We start from the raw sequence: 27,754 nt of genomic DNA, 5'->3' as shown, positions 1-27,754 counted from the left end.
ACAACTAATCCTAAGTTTCACATCCGCATACCGCGCCTTCAACATCCGAAACCACAACGCATTAGAAGCGCCGAAAATTCTCCAATTCCATGTCAAGAGAAGCGCTTTGTTGAAATCATCCAACCTTCTAAAACCGAGACCACCTTTCTCAACCAGAAGACACAAGTCGTTCCAGCTCACCCCATGCACTTTCCTCTTCTCCTCCGAACCTCCCCACAAAAAATTACTTTGCAATTTATTTAATTCCGCGATAACCTTCTTGGGAGCTTTGTAGAACGATAGAGTGAAAATCGCCAAACTACTCAAAACCAAATTTAAAAGAGTGAACTTCCCTCCAAAACTAAGCCACCGACCTTTCCAAGAATTCAATCTCCTCCTAACGTTATCCAAGAGAGGCTTCTGTGAAGAAATTCTCCTAGGATTTGTGCCAATAAAAATACCGAGAAATTTGAACTCCTTATCCTCCATCCTACAAGTAAGAAAATTAGTAGCAACTCCCATAAAGTGCGGATTGATATTAATGTCAATCAACTTACTCTTATGATAATTAATACCTAAACCCGACACCATTTCAAAGTCCCTCAACGCCGCTTTAATGGCCCAAAGATGCTTCCAACTCCCATCACCTATTAATAAAGTGTTGTCTGCGAATTGAAGCATATCTATAAAGCATTGACCATTCACATTAATTCCTACAAAATCACCGTTTTCCACAGCTCTACCTACCAAATACTTTAAACCTTCCGCTACCACTACAAAAAGAAAAGGAGAGATAGGATCTCCTTGACGTAGACCCCTCTCCACAACGAATTCCTTAGTCGGACTACCGTTAACTAGAACCGACATTTTACTCGAAAAAACCACCGCCTCCATCCAACTCATCCACACTTTCCCGAACCCCATCCTCCTCAACATATACCTAAGAAAGTTCCAACTCACTTTATCAGAAAAGATTTATTTAGCATTAAATACACACCATAATATAAAATGAGGAGGGTTATATTGACTCAAAGAGTAAGTGTTCAACACTTACTCCAAATCATAACCATTGATTTTCATTAATCTAACGGTTTTAAGTGTTCATTTAATCTAGTTATTTTTGGAAATATTTTTCTATTTAAAATTTTAATTAAAACCGTTGGATTAATGATAATCAATGGTTATGATTTGGAGTAAATGTTGTACACTTACTCTTGGAGTCAATATAACCCTCCTCATATAAAATATATTATATTAAAAAAAATGTTCTATATAATATACTTAGTTTTCAACATCTTAAAATATATTTTAAAATCTAAAGTATAAATTTTATGATTTTTTTTGTGTAAGTAAGATATATTGATAGCGAGAAGTCGAGAACTAAGGGTTCTACAACCCGATTACACATAAGACGGGATAACCCGAACAAAAGAAAAAAAAAATTACATCCAATTAAACTCATGAGAGAAAAAGAAGCGGATCCTTATCGAACTCATAAAACGAATGAATAATATAGACTATTTTTACCAATCACTAATATTTTTTGTCCTTCTAAATATTGCAGATTTCGTTTTTAGTCCCTCCAAAATTTTCCTTTAAGAAATCGTCCCTTCAAAAATTTTCGTCTAAACTATTGGTCCCTAACGTCAAATTTGCTAGAGATTAGCTACGAATTTAGCCACCGATTAGCTACGAAATTTGACGTTAAGGACCAATAGTTCAGAAGAAAATTTTTGAAGGGACGATTTCTTGAAGGAAAATTTTGGAGGGACTAAAAACGAAATTTGAAATATTTAAAGGGACGAAAAAGTTCATTAACCCTTAAATTTAACATATGATGTTAACGAATTCCGACACAATAACCCGATTAAACATATTTAAATTTAAAAAAACTTAGATTTTTATAATATCAATAGGATATCTTCTACGCATAATTGCGTATATAGCAATCTCTTAAATGAAAGAGTAAATAAACTACATAACTTTATTTAAAAAAAAAAAACTCAACACTTATGTTTAGTGTGAGTGGTGAATTCAAACCTAGTACTATATTTATTTGAAAGTATATATATTAAATTTAAAGGTAATTCTAATTATTATGGTTACCGCCTTCCATCAAAACCGTGGGAAAAACCAAAACAAATAAGGTAAGAAAAAATGCCACTGAGATGAGATAAAGCTTGATGCAATTTTCCTTGTTTTGCTCCTTTCAGTTTTGAACTTTTTATTCTTTTATAGAAAAACTACAAAAACTGTCAAAGTTCAATGATGTAGTCATTGTCAATATATATACTCATCAACCATCCGTTACTCTCTTCTATTCTATCTCTTCTCAGATACAGCTTTGCTTCGCTTTCTCGACCTCGTTCATTTCACTCATCTGCAGCATTTCAGTAATCAGCTTTGAGGTATGATCAAACTACTTCAATTGTTTTTGCTTGTCAATCATGCTTCTTTATATTTTTTTGCAATTATGAATTACAATAAACTCGAGTTGCAATGCTGATTGAATTTCTAGGATTCTAGAAATGTTGATATGTGCTGCTTGGTCATCGGTAACGAAGTTTTTTTTCTTGATCTTTTCTTGCTGGTTAGAGAGTAGGATTTCGAGGTGTTGTTAGTGTTTACTGCTTGTTTATGCATAAATAAATAAACAGGAGATTTCTTCGGTGTTTTAATTTAAACCTTGATTTCTTCTAAATTCTACTTTATAATGTAGTTTCATGATCTTTCCATTTAAATTGATGTTGTTTAATTTTGGAGTGAATTTTGATTGATTGTTAAGATCTAGCCTCTGATCTAGAAAAAGACTGACATTGAATGTTTGCGTATCGTCAATTTGACAACCGTGCTACAAATTAGGGTTAGGGCAGTTTTTAGAGGAAACCTATATCAGCCTCTAAGCTAGACTTGGAAGTTGGATGATTGCTATGTAACTTTTATTGAGAATATTTCAGGATGAGTTCATCTGAGGATAAGCCAATGAACACAAGAGACTTCCGTCATGTGTACGTAAGAAGAAGAAGAAGAAATATAATTGAAGGTTCTGGAAAAGTAGTACGAGATTTGGATCTAAACGCTCCCCCACCCGCAGAACCAGCTTCTATGCCTAAAACTGATGGCTCATTTGAAATCGGCGATGATAGCGTAAGTTTACTTTTACTTTTCCAGATTCTGCAGTAAATTATACTTTCTGTGGCATGCATAACTTATACATTTTCCAAAATATTACAGCCTGTCTCTCCTGCTCGCAATCTCTTCCAAAGAGAAGTAATAATCCCTCGCAAGAAGCGAAGCACAATTAACCGCAAGCCACGGCGCTACCCGCGATGGACAATTGTTCAATCCAATGTAACACATGCTTCCATTTTCTATTGCAACTAGTATATTGTACTATTTCCTTAGTTAACCTTAAGGTATGCATGCTGATTTTTTTTTGTTTCACTTGAAGTCTGCTCCTGGCAATGAGTGGCGCTGTCCTACATGTTTAAGGATTGACAATGATGAGCTTTCAAAGCCCATCATATATCTGAAGCAGTTGAAATCAAAAAAGGGCATTAAAAAGTCTGAAGGGTGAAGGAGGCATCATCCATTTGTATGTTTGGAGCATAGTGTAAAAGTAGCAGATTAAGATCTGTTTGTAGTGCTTAAGACAAAATTTAGTTTCATAAGTCATTGTAAAATCTAGAGAATGTTTAGCTTGATGCCTATTGGTATTTCCTACAGACCCTATATATTTCAAGGCCTACTTAGTTATTAGTTACATACATCAGAAAGCATACTCTCTTTGAAATATTATCCTAGCAATTGTGTGCCTTATTTATCTCTCTTTTTCCTCTGCCATTTATCAAATCAATTCTTGAAAGATCCATGAAAGATTAATTCATTAATTATTAAAATATAGTATAAATCTTGATGAATATTATAGAAAATATTTTCCAACCATTAAATATTTTTGGATCCGGTGTAAATATATTATATTTTTCCACGAATGCCATGGAATTTTAAGTCAATCAATAAATATAAAAGATTAAACAAATCCGCACATAATTGTGCAAACAACTATTTCTTATATCGAAGAGAAAATGAACAACACAACTTTTTTTAATCATGCAGCATTTTAGTCATCACCATTCAGGTAAGTTCATTCTACTTCAATGGTTTATGCTTCTTTATAATTGTTTGCAATTATGAATTACAACAAATTGGACCTGCACTGCTGATTGATTTTCTAGGAATCTAGAAATGTTGATATCTTCTGCCTGATCATCGGTAACAGTTTATTTTCTCGCGGTCTTTTTTGCTAGTTTGAGAGTAGAGTTTGGAGGGGTTGTTTGTGTTTACTGCTTATGCATAAATAAACAGGAGTTTTTTTGTGTTTAATTTTATAGGAACACGGTAAATCATGATGATATTTCCAGTCAAATTTGTTAGAACATATAAAACCAATTAAGGCGAATTAATGGAGAATTAGGTTCAATTGGAGAAGATGAAGTTTAGAGAATTGAGAGAAAAATAAGAGAAAGAGAGCAATTCAGGATGAGTAGAGAAATTGACATTAACTACAATATAGTAATGAGTCAATTATATACAACAAAGTTACAAATGATTGGAAACACTTAAAACAGAAAATAAAACTGCATAGCTTCACTGTAACCGGCTACACCAACGGAAGTGCCAAAAACAGTAGTTTCAACACACCACCTCACTTCAGTTGGTCCAAGTCCAATATGCTTAAGCTCATCTTTAGCCTCTTGAACTGGTCCAAGACAAGGAGATTAATCAGTTCTGCTTAATTTGTGTTGCATATGTACAATTAATAAATACTGAAGGACATGTTTGTTACAATTTAAAACATAATTTATATGTTTTGTTACATTATTTTGAAAAAATATAGTAGAAACATGACTGAATTTTTGCACAAACCAGTATATTGTAGAGTCATAACAAATTTTTTGCATAATCTAATAAAATACTATAGCATTCAAAAGTGCATAGAAAGTTAGAGAGAGAAACTCTCTCCTCTCTCTAGCTTAGCACTAGTTTGTCGTTTTCTTTTTCCAAGCATGGCGTGGCAGCGGAAGCAGAATAACACTAGGAATGGATGGACAATGGTGGAGAGGAACTTCAATGGGAAGGAAGGAAAAGGAAGATGGGACGTGGCGAGGGGTGATTGTAGGAAACCGGAGGGAGCTCCAATATCCACGTTCTTCGTGACGGAGTTTGGTAGCAGATGGAAGGCTAGGGATTTGCTCTTCGAGTTCAAGGAGTTGGGAGACATTGACGAAGTTGTTATCCCATCGAAAAGGGACAGGTTTGGTAGGAGGTATGGGTTTGTCCGTTTCTACAGCGTTGAGGATGAGAAGCTTTTGGGGGTGAAGCTGGACAGTATGATATTAGATGGTAGAAAGCTGCATGCGAACCCTCCAAGATTTCAGCGTTCAGAGAAGGAGGCTTTCTCTTCGTCATGGAAGCCCGGAAGGGGAGGAAAGGAGGCTGTTAATGATAGGGTAGAGGCAGTGGTGCAAGAAAAGAGTGTAAGATGTTGGGTGGACAAGAGATCTTTTGCGGATGTTGTTCATAACCGTTATGGAAGGGACAATAGTGGCGCTGAGGTGAAGGGGTGTAAGTCTATTTTCTTCTCGGCGGACATAGAGGAAACTGAGCGTTACTCGAAGGCGTTCATTGGTGTGTTTAAAGAGGGGGCAGTAGCCCTGAAGATTAAACAGTCTTTCTACGAAGAAGGTATCTTTTCAGTTAGGATCACGGTGCTAGGTCCTAACATGTGTGTGATGGAAGACTTGGAGTGTGGAGCGGTTGAAGCTCTAAAGGAGGAGCGAAGAGGGTGGTGGGAGAACTGGTTCTCAGCTATTAGACCTTGGGATTCTAAAGATGTTGACTCGGAGAGATTGACTTGTTTGAGAGTATCTGGCATTCCTTGCAATGTTTGGGGCGAAAGTTTTCTCAAAAGGGTATCGGAAACGGTTGGTTCTTTCATTAAATGTGAAGAATCGACGGAAGCTCGAATTAGAATGGATGAAGCGAGAGTTTGCATTAAAACAGGGAGGAGGGAGATGATCAATGAAACTATCAGAGTTGTTATTGATGGAGTTCCTTTTATGTTAAGTTTAAGGGAAGACTGTTCGTTGCTTGTGGATATGACGAAGGTGAGAAGAAGTCCGGATGAAGCAGGATCGGATTACTCAGAGTCGTCGGAATGCGAGTTGTTCGCGGAGGAGAGGTTGGGAGGAACGGTAGGGTGTGAAGAAGAAGATAGCTCTCTAAAGGTTTATGAGTCTGTGAAGGAGACGGGTCAAGTAGGGCATAGGAAGGAGGGGCGCACCTAGTCTGTAGGCTCTGCAACTATCAGAAATTTTTCATCTTTTAAGGATGTAATGGAGTCAAAAGGCAAGAAAGATGTGTCTGATTCATCTTTTTCGGTGAAGGGAGCGGGTCTCTTGGAAGGAGTGACTGCGGTTATTAATGCTCCTCCGTCTTATAGGGAGAAAGGTAACAGAGGGGAGGTTGATGCTTCAGGTGAGGATGTAGGGGTAGCAGACAGTACATCTGAAAGTGGGACCAAAGCAAATGACGTGGAAACTTTTTCTGGAGTGGAGTGTCAAAGGATGTGTGGGCCCACAGAAAGGGGTGTTTTGTCTTTTTGCTCATTGCCAGATGGGCCTAATTCCGTTGGGCCGTTGCCATCCATCATTAATGGGGCGTTTGTGGGAGTAAAGGGGAGCGGTGGCCATTGCTCCTTTGACCAGGAATGCAGTAGAAAAAAGAAGTCTAAAGCGATAGTGAAAAAGAGGAAGATGAAGCCGGTGAAGGATCTGGGGAAAAAAGTCGTGATTTCCCCCTCTTTCTATGCGTGCATCGCGCCCAGATATGTTGAGAAGTCGCAGGTGGAAGGTGAAAATCCTCAGGCAGTACCGTCCAATTGTCATACCCCAAAATTTGCCCTCCTCTATTCATCTTCAATGGCTCTAGGTTCAAAGGACCATTCAAGTCACTTTCTCCTAATCGAGGGTCTCAAAGCTAGGGTTTGCACTTTATCAGAGGATTTTGAATTTCTAAGGCCTCAAATGGATCTCAAGATGTCTCATATGTCTCAATGTATCTCCATGACAATTATTAAGCTTTAATCCCAAGGATTTCCCACTCAATGGCTCAGATGACCAATAATCGACTGTGTTGACCTAAAAGTCAACTATAGCCAAAATACAGTCAAACTTCAAGAATTTTTTGTCAACATCAAGTATGTGAGGTCATATCCATCATTTGATCAAAGTTTGATCATGATCCATTAATAAAAACTCAGAGATGAACAAATGCAAAGGTTCAAATTAGGGTTTTTCATAGGAAAAGTCAACTCAACTTTGACTGGCCATAACTTCTACATGGAGTATCAGAAATTCCTCACTCAAAGCCTATTCTGGAGGAAATTTCATCCTCTACAATTTTGATGTTGGGCCCAAGATCAAGAAATGCACCATTTGGGAGATATGGACAAAAACATTACAGGTCCTCCGAAAAGGTCAACAAAAATACCTTTTGGGTCAAAGCTCATAAATTGAGCATGGAAGCTTCAATGGAGATGAAACCAAAAGGAGTGTTTAGAGGACACTCTAAGCTTTCTAAAAAGTCCTAGAACATGGCCATATGATAAAAATTGAAGGAGATGTGCCTGGTACAAGTGGGACGATTTTGAGGAAATGCATAAAATACAAAGTGACCAATATTAGATTTTTGAGCTAATGGGCCTAATATTTTCATCTCAAACATGATCCTAAGCCTAATAGGGACTTCTAAGGCCACCCTCATAATTTTGTGATTATTATTTAATTTATTTAGATTTTTATTCATAAAAAAAATCAAATTAGTTAAGTAAAAACACCAAAATTATGAAACAAATTAAAGGGGTTTATATTTAAATCATATGGAGGCCCAAATAATATGGTAAGAGTGCCAAGAATTCGTTGGTACAATATATGGAGAGAATTTGGCTTGAAATAGAAGCATTTAATATATACTTGAAGGAAATTTCAATCTCACTAATAAGTCAATATCCAAGCCCAAACCTAACCCTAATTCAAGTGATATATATGCTTAGTAATAAGGAGAGGAGAGGGGGACGAAAATGAGGAGGAGGGGCTGCCTCAAGAGACTCTCTCCAAACTTCCACAAATCCAAGAACTAGGGCATGGTCATAAATCCGTCTCTCCAAGTTTCAATTCGTTCTAACAGCTCCAAGTCATCCCTGAGGAGTTAAGGAGCAAGATTGGATCAAGAGCTAAGGGCCATGACGCCCCAAACATGCCTCACGCGTCCATCATTTATGTACAGGTTCAAACTTATGTATCATGCATTATAGAACGTTTTAGTTTGATTTAACTATATGCTTGAGTTCCTGGCAGTGTATAGAGAAGATCTGAACCGCTGGTGATGAGCTTTGACGCAGGGACAAGCATTTGCCATTGTTAGGGCACAAAGGTTTTCTTTTTCGTTTCCATGATTATGGCCGGTTTTGAGCCAAACAAATCATACCATTAGACTCGCCATACTTTAATTAGAAGATATGGGTGATCTCTTTGCTGTAATAATCATGTTTTGTTCTAATTTAATTATGTGTTTATGTTATGGAAATATATTGAAACCGTAACTTTGAGCTTGATTTTATACTCGATACAATGTTCTATTTGCTTCAAATTTATAATGGTTGGATTCATGGCATTTAGCACTACAATTTTGATTCAAATTTTGTTTGATTTCGTGGAGAATCGAGGGAGTTATGGTCATGAGAAGATGAAGGAAGGAGCTGCGTTTTTGCGGTCTTGGAGGAGCTTTCACGATTCATGCAGCCCCCATGAAGAAGACGATTGCGTTTCTTCATGGGATTGGTCTGTCAGCATCCTTTCCTCTCTCCAGGCGCGTGGCGCACAGCAAATGGATGGTCAAAGTATCAAGAGTCTCTCTCCTGCAGCCATTGGTCTATCCGTATAGCTGTGGGGCCCAGGGTTGACTCAGGTTTTGGATTTTCCCAATAACACTTGTTCACATATTTAATCTTTATTGTTTGTTTCAATAGCAGCGAATTAAAATAGCTCAAGAGGCCAAGTGTGTGACTTGCAACCTGATGTGCCTGGGTTCGATCCCTTGTGAAGCCATGTTATTTTTTCAGTCATTTACTTGCGTAATTCAGTGCGCCAAGGCTATAGAGGTCCACGATAAACCCTTATCCATGTACCACAGGATCTCAAATAATCCTAATCTAACGTATACCAAGCTGGAGGTTTATCATACTCTCCCAGGAATGCACAACACAGGATTTATTCCAGGTTTTATTAATAATTTATATAATTATATAGTTAACTTGAAATTGTGTTATATATATATATATGATTTAAATTTTTAATTTGAATCAATAGTACAATGTAATTAGGATTAAATTATAATTCTTTAGGATTATTCTCCCGATTATATCCGACTATTTTCTCGATTAATTTATTTAAATAATTTTAATTAATATTCTAGATCACAAAAAAAAAAAACTCTAGAAAGTTTATTAACGCACTAGGGTTCCCTCAATCCCATTGGCCCTTGGCCAAATATCAGGATTTAAATTATTATTCGTTTCGACTAAATTTATTGGTCGCGATGATTAATAATCGATTAATTTAATTAATCAAATCCTATAAATTAAAATACACATTATTTTTGCTAAATGGTTTTAACCAAAGCTATTGGTTACGATGATTAGCATATTTCCCTTTATCAAATTCGTTATTATTCGTAATCAAATCTATTGATTATGAGGGATAACGATAAAATTAAATAATTAAAACACGCACATTTGCTGTTCGCGATAATCAATCTATCGATTATAGTGGTTAGCAATCCTCCCTTTAATCCATTAGCCATGGTAATCAAACCTATGGATTAGTGCGACTAATGGTAACAAATTAAAATCAGGGTTGTACGCCCAAATCTTAAAACACACTAAACCACATTACTACGGATTTTCATCCCTTCAAACACTGCAATGTTCACAACTACGATAAGGTAATTCAAAATACCTTCGAACATTCGCATTTCAAAACAATTTCAAAACTACTTCAAATATAATCAAATTCTAATTCTAAGGCGTAAAATCCTGTGCCCGAACTACGTTGACTCTGATTCTCCCTAAGGAGATACGTAGGCACTTGGCAACAAGGCGAGTCCCCCTCCTCCAAATCTTAATCATGTCCATAATTAAGCTTTAACCCTATTAACTTTCTGCCACCTTTCTTTATTTTTTGCCATAACCCTAATCTTTGCAATATTAACCTTTAGGAAAGGGTTTTGGGTGCCTAACACCTTCCCTTAACCCGAATATAGTATCTTACCTTGAATCTCATAACCATTAAAGGTTTCCTATTCGCCTTGGTATAATAGGTGGCGACTCTAAACCTTTCAATTTTAGGGCAGGTTGCTACACCAATGTCGACGAAATTTCCTCTAGTAAGTGATCAGTGGTTTTCACACATATTTTTATCGTTGTTTTTAAGTTTGTTTAAGTTTTGTTATTGAGTGTTTTATTTCTTTATTCGTCATTTTATGCTTTGGTTGTGTGTTTTAATGTTTTCAGACTGATATGAAGAAATCGGAGTAAATCAGTGCAAAACTCGGAGTTTCGAAGGAATTTCAAAAACATGCTACAGGAGGCCTGACACGGGTGGCCGTGTTGCTTAACACGGGCCGTGTCAGGAAGTAAGCTGGGAGTGAAGTTTGAAAGAAAGGAAAATCAGTGAAGCAACACGGGTGCCCGTGTTGCACAACACGGCCCGTGTTGCACATCCTGGGACCAAACAAAGAAAATAATAATGACAGGGAGCCAACACGGGTGCCCGTGTTGCACAACACGGCCCGTGTTGGGTGATGACGCTGATTTCAGTGATTTTTATTGTTCAACTCAGTGGTTGGCCTTCAGGGGTATTTTTGGGATTTCCAACCAACTTAAGTGAGTCTGCACTATTTAGGAGGGTTTTCAAGATGAATTAGGGATCTTTTTGCCACACGAAGAATTGGAGGATTGAGAGAAGAAGCCTATGCAATTGGAGAAGAACGGAGAACTCTCATGAGCGGAAGCCATTGAAGATCAAAGTTCATCATCTCTATTGTAATGTCTTTATTTGATATCTTTGTAATCTCTTTGGATGATATGAGTAGCTAAACCCCCCAATGCTAGGGGGGTGTCCCTGATTAACATCTGTGATGATTTTGAATTCCGAATTTCAATAACATGTTTCTCTTTTACATTCAATTTAATGGTATAAGGTTTTTAATGCTTTCCTCGTCGGACCAACTGGATTGATTCATGACTGACAATTAGGATTGACCTCCATTGTTAGGGTTTTTATACCATTAGACTATAGTAGATATCACCTAGGACTAGGGATACCCTATAGTAACCGGATTGTTCTTGATTATAATAATATTTGATTTGATCACTAATTTCGAAGGACTTTGGGATTAGGATTTCAATGTTCAAAAGTTTGCCCACTAAGGACTTAGGAGCAAATACCCTTAAGAACCGGTAATTGATAAGTTGAACTTTGTTAATGAAATAAGGGTTCAGAATTGTTACATGTTAATGCACACACCTACCCTGGCATGTTACTCATATTTGGCCAATTCAACCTTTTTAAGTTTATTTGCACTTTAATTTGTAATCACAGAAACCAAAACCCCAAGGCTTTTTGTTTAATTGAAGTGCGACTCACTCTATAATCTCACGCAGTCCTTGAGATCGATATTCGGGGAATTTTCCCTTTATTACTACAGAGGCAAAATAGTACACTTGCTATTTTACCGATCAGTAAGTCCTATTCGTGCTCTTCTTTAGCAGAATCGGATGTATTACGATGTAATAATAGATTGGGTCATAGTCCTTGTTCTGAGGTGGGCAAGAAGTTATGGGATTCAATCACTAAGTTGGGTATCAGTGGAATTGTAGAAGATAGTATGACTATTAAGCTACTGGATGTTTTGGAGAGGAAAGATAAAACTGTTATGGAGGGTAAGAAGATGGCAGAAGCATCGTTTTTATGAATATGCTATCTTTAAATATTAGAGGAGGGGGGTCTCTTTCAAAGAGGAAGAGAGTGAGTTTTTTGTTAAATAGCTACAAAATTGACGTCTGTTTTTTACAAGAAACAAAATTAGTCAGTTTTGATGATCGGTTAGCGAAGTCTCTTTGGGACAGCGGTGATGTTGAATGGACGGCGTGTCATTCCAATGGAGCTTCAGGTGGTATGGTGATATTATGGAAGAAGGACCTTTTCTGCGTGAGGTTTAGTTTTAGAGGGAAGGGTTATGTTGGTATTAATGTTCTCTGGAAAGGAGTGAGTTACAATTTGGTGAATGTCTATGCCCCGTGTTGCGCTACGGAAAGGAGGATAGTTTGGAGTTCTCTTCGGGAAAGGAGGCTTAAAAGTGGTAGTGAGGAGTGGTGTGTGGTGGGTGATTTCAATGAGATATTGTGTAGGGAGGAAAGAATGGGAGAAAGAGCATTTGTGCTCACTAGAGGAATGGAGGAGTTCCGGGATTTTATTGAAGAAATGGGCCTTATTGATTTTCCTTGTGTTGGAGGAAGATATACGTGGTATAAAGATAACGGGAAGGTGATGAGTCGGCTTGATAGGTTTTTGTTAACAAGGAAATTAGCGGATGAATGGGGAGTGGTGGACCAAAGAATTGAGAATAGAGACATTTCGGATCATGCTCCGATACGGTTGAATGTTGGTGTGTTAGATTGGGGCCCTAAACCCTTTAAATTTAACAATGTGTGGTTTAGACATGAGGACTTTAAGTCTTTTATCTCGGAAGAATGGGGTAAGCTTAAAGTTAATGGTAGAGGAGATTTTATCTTGTACGAAAAACTCAAACGCTTGAAAGTTAGCCTTCGCGTTTGGAATATGGAGGTGTTTGGTTGGATTGATTTGAAGGTTAAAGAGGAGGTGGAGAATTTAAACGTTATGGATAGTTTATTGGTGGATAATTTCGGTGGGAATATAGAAGAGTTGGTGTCTAGTAGAACGGAGGCCTCGAGCGAAATTAGGAACTTATTACACTTTAAAGAAAGCATGCTAAGGCTAAAGTCTAGAGAGTTATGGATGCAAGAAGGAGATAAAAATTCTAGATTCTATCATAATGCAATTAAGGATAGACAGAGAAGAGGTTCTATCACCGTGTTGGAGGGAGTTAATGGGAGGATAGAGGGGGTGGAGAATATTAAGGAAGAGATCTTTTGTTACTTCCAAAAAATTTTCAAAGAAGAAAACTTGGAGAGACCTATCCCGAATGATGTCACTTTAAAGTGTTTGAGTGGTGTTGAAGCCGCATGGCTTGAGAGACCGTTTTCGGAGGAGGAGATAAAAGAAGCGGTGTGGGCGTGTGATGGGAACAAAAGTCCCGGGCCGGATGGATACTCTCTAGAGTTCTTCAAAGGAAATTGGGAGGTGGTTAAAGGGGATATTAGTAAACTTATCTCGGATTTCCATGAAAAGGCAAGGCTAACGAAAGCGTGCACTTCATCCTTTATAACGCTTGTTCCTAAGTTGAATAATCCTCAATCTTTGGCCGATTTTAGACCTATTTGTCTTGTAGGTAGCTTGTACAAAATTCTAGCAAAACTCTTGGCAGGGAGACTAAAGTGTGTGGTAGGGAAGTTAGTTTCTAATAACCAAACGGCTTTTGTCCCGGGAAGGAGTATTTCGGATGGTGTTCTAGTGGTGAATGAGGTGTTGGACTTTGCCAAAAGAAGTAAAAGGAGTTGTGTGGTCCTTAAGGTTGATTTTGAAAAGGCATATGACCGTGTTAGTTGGAATTTTGTGAGATTTGTTCTAGTTCGGATGGGTTTTGGTGAAAGATGGATGAGGTGGATGGAAGGAAGCATTTTTTCTAGTAGTATGTCCGTTCTTATAAATGGGAGTACAACTAAGGATTTTAGGGTAGAAAAAGGGTTTCGTCAAGGGGATCCTTTGTCGCCCTTTTTGTTCGTCTTGGTGATGGAGGTCCTATCGGCTATTATGAGGAAGGCGAAAGAAGTAGGAGAGTTTAGGGGGTTTAAGTTGGATTCGGAGGGGGAGGTGGATTTGCTTCAATTTGCGGATGATACAATTATAATCTCCGAGGGGGATACGACTAACCTTTGGAGTATGAAAGCTATGCTTAGAGGATTTGAGTTAATGTCGGGTTTGAGAATCAACTTCAAAAAAAGTAATATTTATGGGATTAATGTGGGAGATTGGTTTCTAGATGCGGCCTCGAATTTTCTTGCGTGTAAAGTGGGAAGTTTACCGTTTAAATTCTTGGGTGTTAAGGTGGGTGGCAATCCTAGAAATATCTCGATGTGGAAAGATTTGATTTCCTTCTTGAAGAAGAGGTTAGTGGTTTGGAGAGGTAAGAGCCTTAGCATAGCGGGCCGGGTGGTTTTGATCAATGCGGTTCTCAATTCTATTCCGATATATACTCTATCATTCTTTAAAGCGCCGTCGAAGGTCCTAAAAGAAATTCGTTCTATTCAAAGTAATTTTTTGTGGAGTGGTGGAGATATGGTTAAAACGATACATTGGATTAGGTGGGATATCGTGTGTAAACCTAAAGAGGAAGGGGGTTTAGGAGTGAGAAATGTGGAAATTATGAATGCGGCTCTCATTAATAAATGGAAGTGGAGGATTTTAAATGAGGAGGAGGCGGTTTGGTGTAACGTATTAAAGGCTAGATATGGTAATGTGAAACTTAAAGTGTTGATCGGAGACAATTCGGTGGTAGGGAAAAAAGATTCAATTTGGTGGAGAGATGTTTTGATTTCGGATAATTATGAGAGAATGGGTGATAGGCATTTTGCGAGAGCGGTTGATTGTAAGGTTGGGAATGGCAAGGAGACCCCTTTTTGGTATGGGTGTTGGTTGAGTGAGCAGCCGCTAATGGAGGCATACCCGGAACTGTTTGTGTTGGCGGAAAATCATACTATTTATGTGGCTGAAGTTGGGTGTTTCGGGGCTGCAGGGTGGTCGTGGTCTGTGACAGAAGTGCTGGCTTTGTCTTCGCAGCAGGATGCAGACAGCAGCAGCACTATGGAATTAGTGCAGGACCTTACGGTCTTGCTGCAGCAATGCAGCCTGTGTGCTCACTCACCGGACACTTTCTCTTGGAGAGACGTTTCGACGGGTGTGTTTACGGTTAAGTCTTGTTACGACCGCTTCAAAACTTATCTCTCGGGCCCTCCTCTCAATGTAGGTTTGGTTAAAGAAGTGTCTTTTTTGTGGAATGTTAAAGCTCCCGCAAAAATTCTGTTTTTTGGTTGGCGTATTATACATAATAGAATAGCAACTAAAGATCAACTTTTCAAAAGAGGTGTTTTAGTGGATGCAAATGACTTGATATGTGTTTTGTGCATGAAAAAAGAGGAGAATTTACCTCACCTTGTTGGAGGTTGCGAGATAACTTCCGGGATTTGGAGAAGGGTGTTCAATTGGATTGGTCATGGATTGGAGTTATCTTTTGATGATTTTGTTGGATTTTTTGCTTCTTGTGGCAAAGTGAAGAGCCTAACAAAGAGAACTATTGCGGCGGTGATATGGTTGGCAACGGCTTGGTGTTTATGGTTGAAGCGTAATGCTTGTATTTTTAGAAAAGAGTCGTTTAGCTTTGCAGAGTGTATGTCGGAGATTATTCTCTCATCTTGGTATTGGCTCTTATCTTACTATAAGTTAGGAGTTTGTTGTAATTATCACACTTGGAATATCCTTCCACTCCTTTGTTTCGAGTGTTAAGGAGTTTTCCGTTTGTAGTGGGTGGAGTATCCCTTATGCTCCCTTTATTAATTCCATTGCTTATTCAAAAAAAAAACTATAGCATTCAAAGCATTTATAAACCAAAACATTGTTATCACATATCCCAAAATACATTAGAAATGATCCTAAGCATTCCAAAAATACATTGATAAAATAGATTCCCAGAATACATAGTTAGGATCCAAAAAACAGACCACATTGATAACATTCTATTTGTATTTTCTCTTATAAGGCATCTTTGGTCTCTGACTTGTTGGTGGCTGAAGTGTTGTTGTTGGTTCCTATCTAGCCCTATACATGGCAAGAAGCTGAGCAACTGTGATTGATTTTCGTGTTTGTACTTCTTGATTTTGGGTCACTGCTGATTGTCTGGTTTGAACTCTTTGGGATGGTTGGGATTGGTTGGTAGGATTTTGGGATTGCCTTGTTTGAACTCTTTGGGTTGGTTGAGATTTGATGGTTGAATTTTGGGATTGTCTAGTTTGAACTCTCTGACTTGGTTGAGATTGAATAATGGGGACTGCAGTGGTGGGAGTTTGGGATTGGTTGGTTGTGGTACTTTGGGATTGGATTGTCTTGTTGCAGAAGGACATGATGTTTTGTTATGTCTAGAAGACCACATGCTAAGCATTTATTTAGCAATCCCTTTCTGGAATCAATTGTTGTATCCTTCCTCTTTTCACCAGCATCTTTGTTTCTCCTTCTTTTTGGCCTCCCATGCCCTTCTGGATGGGGGTGGAAGAATGTCACTATATGGTGTCAATTCCCACAAGTTTTCCCCATTTTTTTGGATATATCAATGGTTGATAGCAAACCTGGTAATTCTCCTTCCTATAACAGGAAGGAATGTACTTAGTTGGGTCTTTAGATCTATTTTGCATGCAAGAAATTGCATGATAGCATGAAATTCCAATAAGCATCTAACCAGTGGCGGATCCAGAAAATTTGGTCGATGGGGGCACCAATATATTTCACATAGTTTAAAATTGTTAAATTATTTTTTTATTAGCAACACAATCAAAATGTGTCTTTTTATATATGTAAATAAACAATTTTTCACCTATTAAAATTTCAATCATTAAATTATTTAATTAAAAAAATTTAGCAATTATAATTGTTATTAATCACGTAATTTTTTATAATAAAACATTAAATAAATAAATAAATTCATTTAATACACTTGCACTTGTTGAAGAGAAATAAAAAAATAAATTATTTAAATAAAAGATATAATTTTATTTATCTGTTGAGTTAATGGATCTATAATAAAGTGAGGTGATATTTGAAATATGAAATTTAAATTTTAAACACTTAAACATGAATAGTTGCAAAAGAAAGAGATAAAAATAATTTATGTTGTTACAATAGAATTAGAAAATGTAGAAGAATTAAAGAGAGAATGAAAAGGAGATAAACTAGAGTTTATGACAATTTAATTGGATAAGAGAAACTGAAAAAATTTGAATTAATTTGTTAATTAATGTGTATTTATTGTGAATGAATATGTGTAAGTTATAAATTTAATGGGGGCAGACAAAAATATTGAATTATATTAAAACAAAATTTTAACTTTTTGTGGGGGCTTAAGCCCCCAATGATGTATGAGTGGATCCGCCCCTGCATCTAACTCCTGCAAGAGCACTCAAACTTCTTGAGATCAAGTGTGAATTTCTCCCCAGTCACACTTGTATGCCTTACTTCATAAATCATGTCACCTGATAAACTAAAAAACATAAGAATTACATGAGTATAGTGTTACTGAATTACTTTGATGTATTGTAAAATAATGTTGAATTACCTTGCTATAAAGAATCTAGAGATTTCTTACCTTCTTTCTAGCACCTTCTTAATTCTTGGAAGTACAAAGTTACTATACTCTTCAATCACTACTCATATCATCCTCACTTTCTAGCTCTTCAGTTTGATAGTTAGAATCTGACAAATCACGACATACCTTCCAACCTGTACTCCTTTGTCTGAATCAAAAGTCAAGAACAACTTCCTCATTTAATGTATCAGCACCAACTGGAATTGAACTTCCTTCGGCCACCTTTTTTTTAAAAGGTTTTCCCTTTTGTTTCTTGGAACTACCTGATGCCTTTTTCGGAGTTCCATTCCCACCCTTTTTTTTATGGTCTTCCATTATTCCTCTTTCTTTTTTTAGATGTTTCATCTGGTAGGAGTTCATCAATAGGTTGATCATTTTGGCCAGCAATGAACCTTCTTTCTCCTACCAACACTTCATCAAATCCATCAATTAAAATATCATCATCTGAGTCATTAGTCCTAAAGCACTGTCATCACTATCAGGTTGTTGCTTATTTGAAACTGTTTATGGTTGGGCCTTAGTTGGTTCATTTGAAACTACTTCAGGTTGGGCCTCAGTTTGTTCATTTGACACTACTTCAGATTGGGCTTCAATTGGTTCAATTGACACTACTTCAGGTTGGGCTTCAATTTGTTCATTTGAGACTACTTCAGATTGGGGTTTAGTTGGTTCATTTGAGATTAATTCAGATTGGGGTTCAGTTGGTTCATTTGAGACTACATCGGGTTGGGGTTTAGGTAGGGTAACTTCTATATCAAGTTGGGAAATAGGGTGAACAATGTAAATAGGAAATGTAAAATGCACCTCAGCGTCGCGATTTTGTCACCTTCAGTGAGGTCGTCGTCTCCAACTATCTTCTTCCTCAACGTTCCCTGCTTTTACGTAGCCTTCTCCTCTAACGATGACCGAGTTCACTGATTTGGGATTGGGGTCGGATAATCTAATTTGGGATTGATTCCAGTGTCTCAACTATTATAATATAAGAGAAATACATAGTCAGCACAGTTAACGGGAAATTTAGCAACGGTAGTGACACATCATTTTTTTTTGGAACAAAATCTCTGAGCAAGAACAACGCTGAAGACGTTAGGTAACATAAAGGACCTAATTGTTGCGAAAATAACATAAAGGACCAAGTTGTTACAATTAAATAACTTAAAGGACCTTGGGGGTAATTTAGCACTAAAATAAATATAAAAATTTATGTAAAAGACACCATGAAATAAAATTAATGTCAATTTAATGATTTATTCTTTTAACATGTAAAATTTATTTAGCTTTTTTTTTTCGAAAGCAAGAGATATATTAATAAATAACCAAACAAGAACAAAGTTACACGACAAATAGGCCAAACAAAGAAAATTCTACACCGATTGAAACCTAGCTTAAGTAAAACAATTGGTTATTGCTAAACTCATAGAAGTTACAATTGGGATGAGTAATTTTCCCGATATACGACCACCTCCAAATAAGGGCCTTACAACTCCAAACCACGTCCCTCGAATTCCAAGTAGTGTTGTTAAAGACTATATCATTCCTACGCAACCAAAGACTCCAAATGATAGCTAACCAAACGATTCTCTCCTTTCCTCTTTTGACTTTCTTGGCTCGGCAATAAGAGCTCCAATACCAAAAATCCTCCTTAAAATCTAAAATGCTTTTAAAATTCATTCCTATCCAATCGGACATCTCCCTCCAAATAATACCGGCATTCCGACAATATAAGAAAGAATGGTATAATGACTCATGAAATTCATCACAGAAAGTACATTCTAAATTCAATGAAGAATTAAGAATACCTTTACTCAAAAGCGAGTCCTTCATCGGAACTTTATTGAGGAAGCATCTCCAACCAAACGCCTTCAATTTTAAAGGGGCTTCCACCTTCCATATAGCAATATAAGCCAAATCAAAGCGGTTTTCTGGGCCAAGAGGGATATGTTGCCTACACAATGTTTTATAACACGAAGAAACATTGTAAACACCTTCAACCCCTTGCTGCCAGCAGGCGGTATCAGACAGATTGGGGGAAAAAGAGGCAGCTGCGGCCAGCAGCTGAGAAAGGCTGGAAAATTCAGCATCCGGATCAAGAAGAGAAGCCGCAGGAATTCCAAAATATCCCCAAGTCGAACTCCCATCAATCCAACCTCCCATGGCTCCAATTGAAGCATCTTGCAAGAGAGAAAAATTATAAATATTTGGAAAAAGAATCTTTAAAATTCCTTCATCCAACCAATGAGCATGCCAAAAGGATATAGAGTACCCGAGACCAACCTGAAATTTAAAATTGTTAGCAAAAAAATCATTCGGTAACTTATTAACCAACGAAGTTAAATCCGTCCACCACACCGATGATGACCTATCCTTCTCTAAATTCTTTATTCCACAACTAATCCTAAGTTTCACATCCGCATACCGCGCCTTTAACATCCGAAACCACAACGCATTAGAAGCGCCGAAAATTCTCCAATTCCATGTCAAGAGAAGCGCTTTGTTGAAATCATCCAACCTTCTAAAACCGAGACCACCTTTCTCAACCAGAAGACACAAGTCGTTCCAGCTCACCCAATGCACTTTCCTCTTCTCCTCCGAACCTCCCCACAAAAAATTACTTTGCAATTTATTTAATTCCGCGATAACCTTCTTGGGAGCTTTGTAGAACGATAGAGTGAAAATCGCCAAACTACTCAAAACCAAATTTAAAAGAGTGAACTTCCCTCCAAAACTAAGCCACCGACCTTTCCAAGAATTCAATCTCCTCCTAACGTTATCCAAGAGAGGCTTCTGTGAATAAATTCTCCTAGGATTTGTGCCAATAAAAATACCGAGAAATTTGAACTCCTTATCCTCCATCCTACAAGTAAGAAAATTAGTAGCAACTCCCATAAAGTGCGGATTGATATTAATGTCAATCAACTTACTCTTATGATAATTAATACCTAAACCCGACACCATTTCAAAGTCCCTCAACGCCGCTTTAATGGCCCAAAGATGCTTCCAACTCCCATCACCTATTAATAAAGTGTTGTCTGCGAATTGAAGCATATCTATAAAGCATCGACCATTCACATTAATTCCTACAAAATCACCGTTTTCCACAACTCTACCTACCAAATACTTTAAACCTTCCGCTACCACTACAAAAAGAAAAGGAGAGATAGGATCTCCTTGACGTAGACCCCTCTCCACAACGAATTCCTTAGTCGGACTACCGTTAACTAGAACCGACATTTTACTCGAAAAAACCACCGCCTCCATCCAACTCATCCACACTTTCCCGAACCCCATCCTCCTCAACATATACCTAAGAAAGTTCCAACTCACTTTATCAGAAAAGATTTATTTAGCATTAAATACACACCATAATATAAAATGAGGAGGGTTATATTGACTCAAAGAGTAAGTGTTCAACACTTACTCCAAATCATAACCATTGATTTTCATTAATCTAACGGTTTTAAGTGTTCATTTAATCTAGTTATTTTTGGAAATATTTTTCTATTTAAAATTTTAATTAAAACCGTTGGATTAATGATAATCAATGGTTATGATTTGGAGTAAATGTTGTACACTTACTCTTGGAGTCAATATAACCCTCCTCATATAAAATATATTATATTAAAAAAAATGTTCTATATAATATACTTAGTTTTCAACATCTTAAAATATATTTTAAAATCTAAAGTATAAATTTTATGATTTTTTTTGTGTAAGTAAGATATATTGATAGCGAGAAGTCGAGAACTAAGGGTTCTACAACCCGATTACACATAAGACGGGATAACCCGAACAAAAGAAAAAAAAAATTACATCCAATTAAACTCATGAGAGAAAAAGAAGCGGATCCTTATCGAACTCATAAAACGAATGAATAATATAGACTATTTTTACCAATCACTAATATTTTTTGTCCTTCTAAATATTGCAGATTTCGTTTTTAGTCCCTCCAAAATTTTCCTTTAAGAAATCGTCCCTTCAAAAATTTTCGTCTAAACTATTGGTCCCTAACGTCAAATTTGCTAGAGATTAGCTACGAATTTAGCCACCGATTAGCTACGAAATTTGACGTTAAGGACCATTAGTTCAGAAGAAAATTTTTGAAGGGACGATTTCTTGAAGGAAAATTTTGGAGGGACTAAAAACGAAATTTGAAATATTTAAAGGGACGAAAAAGTTCATTAACCCTTAAATTTAACATATGATGTTAACGAATTCCGACACAATAACCCGATTAAACATATTTAAATTTAAAAAAACTTAGATTTTTATAATATCAATAGGATATCTTCTACGCATAATTGCGTATATAGCAATCTCTTAAATGAAAGAGTAAATAAACTACATTACTTTATTTAAAAAAAAAAAACTCAACACTTATGTTTAGTGTGAGTGGTGAATTCAAACGTAGTACTATATTTATTTGAAAGTATATATATGTTAAATTTAAAGGTAATTCTAATTATTATGGTTACCGCCTTCCATCAAAACCGTGGGAAAAACCAAAACTAATAAGGTAAGAAAAAATGCTACTGAGATGAGATAAAGCTTGATGCAATTTTCCTTGTTTTGCTCCTTTCAGTTTTGAGCTTTTTATTCTTTTATAGAAAAACTACAAAAACTATCAAAGTTCATTGACGTAGTCATTGTCAATATATATACTCATCAACCATCCGTTACTCTCTTCTCATCTCAGATACAGCTTTGCTTCGCTTTCTCATCCTCGTTCATTTCACTCGTCTGCAGCATTTCAGTAATCAGCTCTGAGGTATGATCAAACTACTTCAATTGTTTTTGCTTATCAATCATGCTTCTTTATAATTGTTTGCAATTATGAATTACAATAAATTGAAGTTGCTATACTGATTGAATTTCTAGGAATCTAGAAATGTTGATATGTATTGTATGTACTGCTGGATCATTGGTGATGAAGTTTTTTTTCTTGATCTTTTCTTGCTGGTTGGAGAGTAGGATTTCGAGGTGTTGTTGATGTTTACGGCTTGTTTATGCATAAATAAATAAACAGGAGATTTTTTCGGTGTTTTAATTTAAACCTTGATTTCTTCTAAATTCTACTTTATAATGTAGTTTCATGATCTTTCCATTTAAATTGATGTTGTTTAATTTTGGAGTGAATTTTGATTGATTGTTAAGATCTAGCCTCTGATCTAGAAAAAGACTGACATTGAATGTTTTAGTATGGAGAATTAAACAACAGTGCTATAAATTAGGGTTAGGGCAGTTTTTAGGGGAAACCTATATCAGCCTCTAAGCTAGAATTTGAAGTTGGATGATTGCTATGTAACTTCGATTGAGAACATTTCAGGATGAGTTCATCTGAGGATAAGCCAATAAACACAAGAGACTTCCGTCATGTGTACGTAAGAAGAAGAAGAAGAAATACAACTGGTTCTGGAAGAGTAGTACGAGATTTGGATCTAAACGCTCCCCCACCTGCAGAACCAGCTTCTATGCCTAAAACTGATGGCTCATTTGAAATCGGGGATGATAGCGTAAGTTTACTCTTACTTTTCCAGATTCTGCAGTAAATACTTTCTGTGGCATGCATAACTTATACATTTTCCATGGATGCATACTCATTTTTCTAGCATGTCAATAGATATTGTAAACTCTGTCACAATTTTATTTCATTCTACATATATAACTGTGCTATGATTTCAAAATATTACAGCCTCTCTCTCCTGCTCGCAATCTCTTCCAAAGAGAAGTAATAATCCCTCGCAGGAAGCGAAGCACCATTAACCGCAAGCCACGGCGCTACCTGCGGTGGAGAATTTTTCAATCCAATGTAACACATGCTTTCATTTTCTATTGCAACTAGTATATTGTACTATTTCCTTAGTTAACCTTAAGGTATTCATGCTGAACTTTTTTTGTTTCACTTGAAGTCTGCTCCTGGCAAAGAGTGGCGCTGTCCTACATGCTTAAGGATTGACAATGATGAGCTATCAAAGCCCATCATATATCTGAAGCAGTTGAAATTAAAAAAAGGGCATTAAAAAGACTGAAGGGTGAAGGAGGCATCATCGTTGTATGTGTGGAGCATAATGTAAAAGTAGCAGATTAAGGTCTGTTTGTTGTGATTAAGACAATTTAGTTTCATAACTCATTGTAAAATCATTGGATGTTTAGCTTGATGCCTATTGTTATTGCCTACAGACCCTTATATATTTCAAGGCCTATTTAGTTATTAGTTACATACATCAGAAGGCTTATTTAGTGTGTCAATGCATACTCTCTTTGAAATATTATCTTAGCAGTTGTGTGCAAGGTTTTAAAAACGGTTGTGGCCGCGTTTCGGTCGCGTTGCAGCTTTCGCGATTTCGATCAATACAGGTGTTGTGTTGTATATAAGGAGACACGTCTTCTGATTGGCGTGTCGGAGCTTCATAGATCTTAACGAATATTATAGAAAATATTTTCCAACCACTAAATATTTTTGGATTCGGTGTAAATATATTATATCTGTCCTTGGATGCCATTAAATTCTAACTTCATCAATAAATATAAAAGATTAAATGAAAAACTTTACATGTTTTAATATAAATCCGCACATAATTGTGCAAACAACTATCTCTTATATCAAAGAGAAAATGAACAACACAACTTTGTTCATTTTACTCATCTACAGCATTTTGGTCATCACCATTCAGGTATGTTCAATCTACTTCAGTTGTTTATGCTTTATTATAATTGTTTGCAATTATGAATTACAACAAATTGGAGTTGCACTTCTGATTGATTTTCAAGGAAACGAGAAATGTTTTTTTTTCTGGTGGTCTTATTTTGCTAGTTGGAGAGTATGGTTTGGAGGTGTTGTTGGTGTTTACTGCTTATGCATAAATAAACAGGAGTTTTTTGTGTGTTTAATTTTACAGGAATATTGTAAATCAGGATGATCTAATTTCCAGTCAAATTGAAGATGTTTTTGGAGTAGGGATTGGATCGGAGGTGTTTTCTGTTTGTTTAACGGGATTTTTTAAATCTTGAATCAAGTAAATTGTATTTGATGTTGGCGTATAATGTAGTTTCATGATCTTTACATTGATGCTGTTTTTGGAGTGAGTTTTGATGGATTATTATAAGATCTAGCCTCTGATTGAGCAATAAAGAGAAAAAGACTGCTATTAAATGTTAGAGTATCAACATTTTTTTTTTATAAGCTAGAAGGATATATTAAAAAGCGCTGGGGTGCTTAACCCAAACGAATATAAATGGAAACAAAAAAGAAAAGGGTAACAAAACAATCCCATTTGGATGCAACCAACCAACAAAAGAACAAAATCTCACCTAAAAAAAGGTCTCGGATCGACACACCAATCCGGCCACGATAGATTAAGGGTCAGTTTGTTTTGGCTTTTTTTAAAAATGTTTTTTATAGTGTTACCAAATTTTGTGAAAAATTTTTTACAAAGAAACTTTTTATAAAAGCTTCAAATGAAAATTTTGTTTGAATAGTTATATTCTTAAAATATGATTTTAGGTATTTCATCTATTTATGGGGAAAAAATTTGGATATCAAAATTTCAAAAAATCACTTAATTTTGAAGCTATTTCAAATAGATTTTCATAAAAATCATTTTTGAAATACAACTTTTTGAAAAAATTATGATTTTGACTTAGTTTTGGTCTTCAATTATGTATGTTTATGTTATAGGATGTCAAATTAAGTGTTTCATTTTAGAAAAAACGAATATAAAAAAATTTGTAATATTTTGAAAAACGGTTTTAGAAAATCTATTTTCAAAAATATAAAGAAAAAATCCATTTTTTTAAAGCTGAAACAAACTGGCCCTAACATTCACCTTAAAGAAAGCCATAAACCATTCCTAAGAGATACATTTAATTAGCCACATCCCATCAAATTTGGACAAAATAGAATCATTGAAAATGATTTCATTTCTACACTTCCAAACTACCCAACAAAAAATCAAACTAAAGAACCAACCAACATCCAAGCGGAAAGATAACTTACAAGACATATCCAAACCAACAAGTCTCTCCAAAATAGTTTCAACCGGAAAACAAGATCTATATGAAGCCAATTAGAAAAATGACTCCACCAAACTCTAACAATGTCGCAATGAAGAAAAATATGGTTCAAATCCTCTTTAACCCGACAACACAAAGGACACACCAATAAGTGAGGAGCAATTAAAATTCCACGTTTTTCCAATTTCGCTTTTGTAGGAAGTCTATTCCAAATCAACCTCCAACCAAAAAGATGAAATCTACTAGGAACCTTCGTCTTCCATAAACGAGAGAACGCTAAAGAAAAAGAATTGTCCAATGAAGGTCTCGGTAACTCAAATAATAAAATGGTATCATAAGCGTTACTAACCGTGAAATCGGAAGAATTTCTCCACCACACAAAGGAGTCTTCAAGCGAGTTGCAAGGCTGAACCGGAGTGAGAATATTCATTAAATCAACCAATTGTGACGTTGTTGCCTCGTCATTTGGACCGCAAAGAATGCCGATAGACCAAACCAAAATTTGACCATTCCAACTACCCATATCCGCCACCTTCGAGTGAGGTTCATCCGATAAAGAAACTAAATTCGGAAAAAGTGTTTCGAGAGATGATGTTCCCAACCACACATCAAACTAAAATTCCAACAAGCATCTCGTTCCAAGTTTGCAAGATATAGAGGATTTGAACCAATTTGATGAAGATTCCAAATCTGCACAACCAATCGAACAAAGATCCCTCCACCAAAGAGAAATTTTAATTCGTGAGTGGAAAGACGGCTCCTTTATCATTGCTCTTTGAATGTCACCATACCTGCAAGAAAGAATGTTAGTCCATAAAGAGTCCTCCTTGTTCAAAATGCGCCACTTCCACTTACTAAGAAGCGCCAAATTGAACTTCCCACAATGCTTCACACCAAGACCTCCTTTTTCTTTTGGAAATCACACTTTGTCCCAGCTAATCCAATTAATCTTCTTCTTATCCTCATCTCCACCCCAAAGGAAGGACCGTTGAATCGCTATAATCTCCTTAATGATGGACTTAGGAGCCTTATAAAAAGAGAAGAAGAAAATTGGGATACTAGATAAAATGGAGTTCAACAAAACAACCTTCCCGCCAATCGAAAGTTGTTTATTTTGCCAACTTCCGATTCGTCTTCTTAATTTGGAAACTAAAGGTCTCCCCACATCACATCGTCTCAGATTAATTCCAACCGATATACCAAGAAACACAAAAGAGGATGAACCAATCTCACAATTAAGAAAAGAGGACCCGACTTGAATAAAATCCGGATCAAGATTCACACCAAAAAGTCGACTCTTGTTCAAATTAACACGCAATCCCGAAACAAGTTCAAAACCTCTAAGAATGACCTTAAAAGTCCAAAGATTGTTCCAAGAGTCCTCTCCAATCAAAATCGTATCATTGGCAAATTGAAGAATCTCAAAATGATTATGCTCATCCAAACAAAAACCTTTAAAATCACCTAAAGAAGAAGCTAACTTCACCATACCCATTAATTCCTCCGCCACCAACAAAAAAGGAAGAGGGGAGAGAGGATCTTCTTGCCTTAAACCTCTTGTAACCGAAAAATCTTGCATTGGACTACCGTTAACAATAATGGACATAGAGCTATTGAAAACTAAAGCTTCAATCCACTTCCTCCACTACACCCCGAACCCCATCCTTCGTAAAAGATATCTAAGGAACTCCCAAGAGACACAATCATAAGCCTTCTCAAAATCCACTTTCACCATCATACAACTCTTCTTATTCCTCTTAGCAAAGTCCAATAATTTATTTACCTTTAGAACCCCATCAAGCATATTTCTATTAGGAATAAAAGCGGATTGAAATTGCGAGATAAAATTGTTCATCACCCCCTTCAATCTAGAAGCAAGTAACTTAGCCAAAATCCTATCATGCTTCTAATTAGACAAATGGGTCGATAATCATCCAACAAGATGGGATTATCAGCTTTTAGAATCAAAGCCAAGATAGAAGTTGTTACCGCTTTAGGCAACACGGTGAAAACATGGAACTCATTTATAAAACCAAATATCTCTTCTTTCAAGAAAGACCAACAACACTTATAAAAAGCCATAGAAAAACCATCT

General features: G+C 36.5%; 1 protein-coding gene across 1 annotated transcript; it reads right to left on the bottom strand.

The window, feature by feature from the left end:
- Window positions 1–20,881: 20,881 nt before the first annotated feature.
- LOC131596919 (uncharacterized) lies at window positions 20,882–27,265 on the bottom strand. Its single transcript, XM_058869653.1, has 3 exons — window positions 26,585–27,265; window positions 25,643–26,272; window positions 20,882–20,953 (listed from the first exon to the last, which is right to left on the bottom strand). Exons 1-3 carry the CDS (start codon window positions 27,263–27,265, stop codon window positions 20,882–20,884), a joined length of 1,383 nt encoding a protein of 460 aa, XP_058725636.1.
- Between the last annotated feature and the right edge of the window lie 489 nt (window positions 27,266–27,754).

The sequence above is a fragment of the Vicia villosa genome, linkage group LG4 (genome assembly GCF_029867415.1).
Source record: "Vicia villosa cultivar HV-30 ecotype Madison, WI linkage group LG4, Vvil1.0, whole genome shotgun sequence".
NCBI classification, from domain to species: domain Eukaryota; kingdom Viridiplantae; phylum Streptophyta; class Magnoliopsida; order Fabales; family Fabaceae; genus Vicia; species Vicia villosa.
This window is presented reverse-complemented; position numbering and strand designations above follow the sequence as displayed.

Bases quoted from the DNA above. Each gene is read 5' to 3' on its own strand.
- LOC131596919 (XM_058869653.1), bottom strand. From the start codon at position 27,265: ATGTCCATTATTGTTAACGGTAGTCCAATGCAAGATTTTTCGGTTACA. The intron at 26,273-26,584 runs GTGTGATTTCCA...TTGGAATTTTAG, and splicing joins ATTGGATTAGCTGGGACAAA to TTTGATGTGTGGTTGGGAAC. The intron at 20,954-25,642 runs GTAAGTTATCTT...GAACTTTCTTAG, and splicing joins TGTTGGTTTGGATATGTCTT to GTATATGTTGAGGAGGATGG.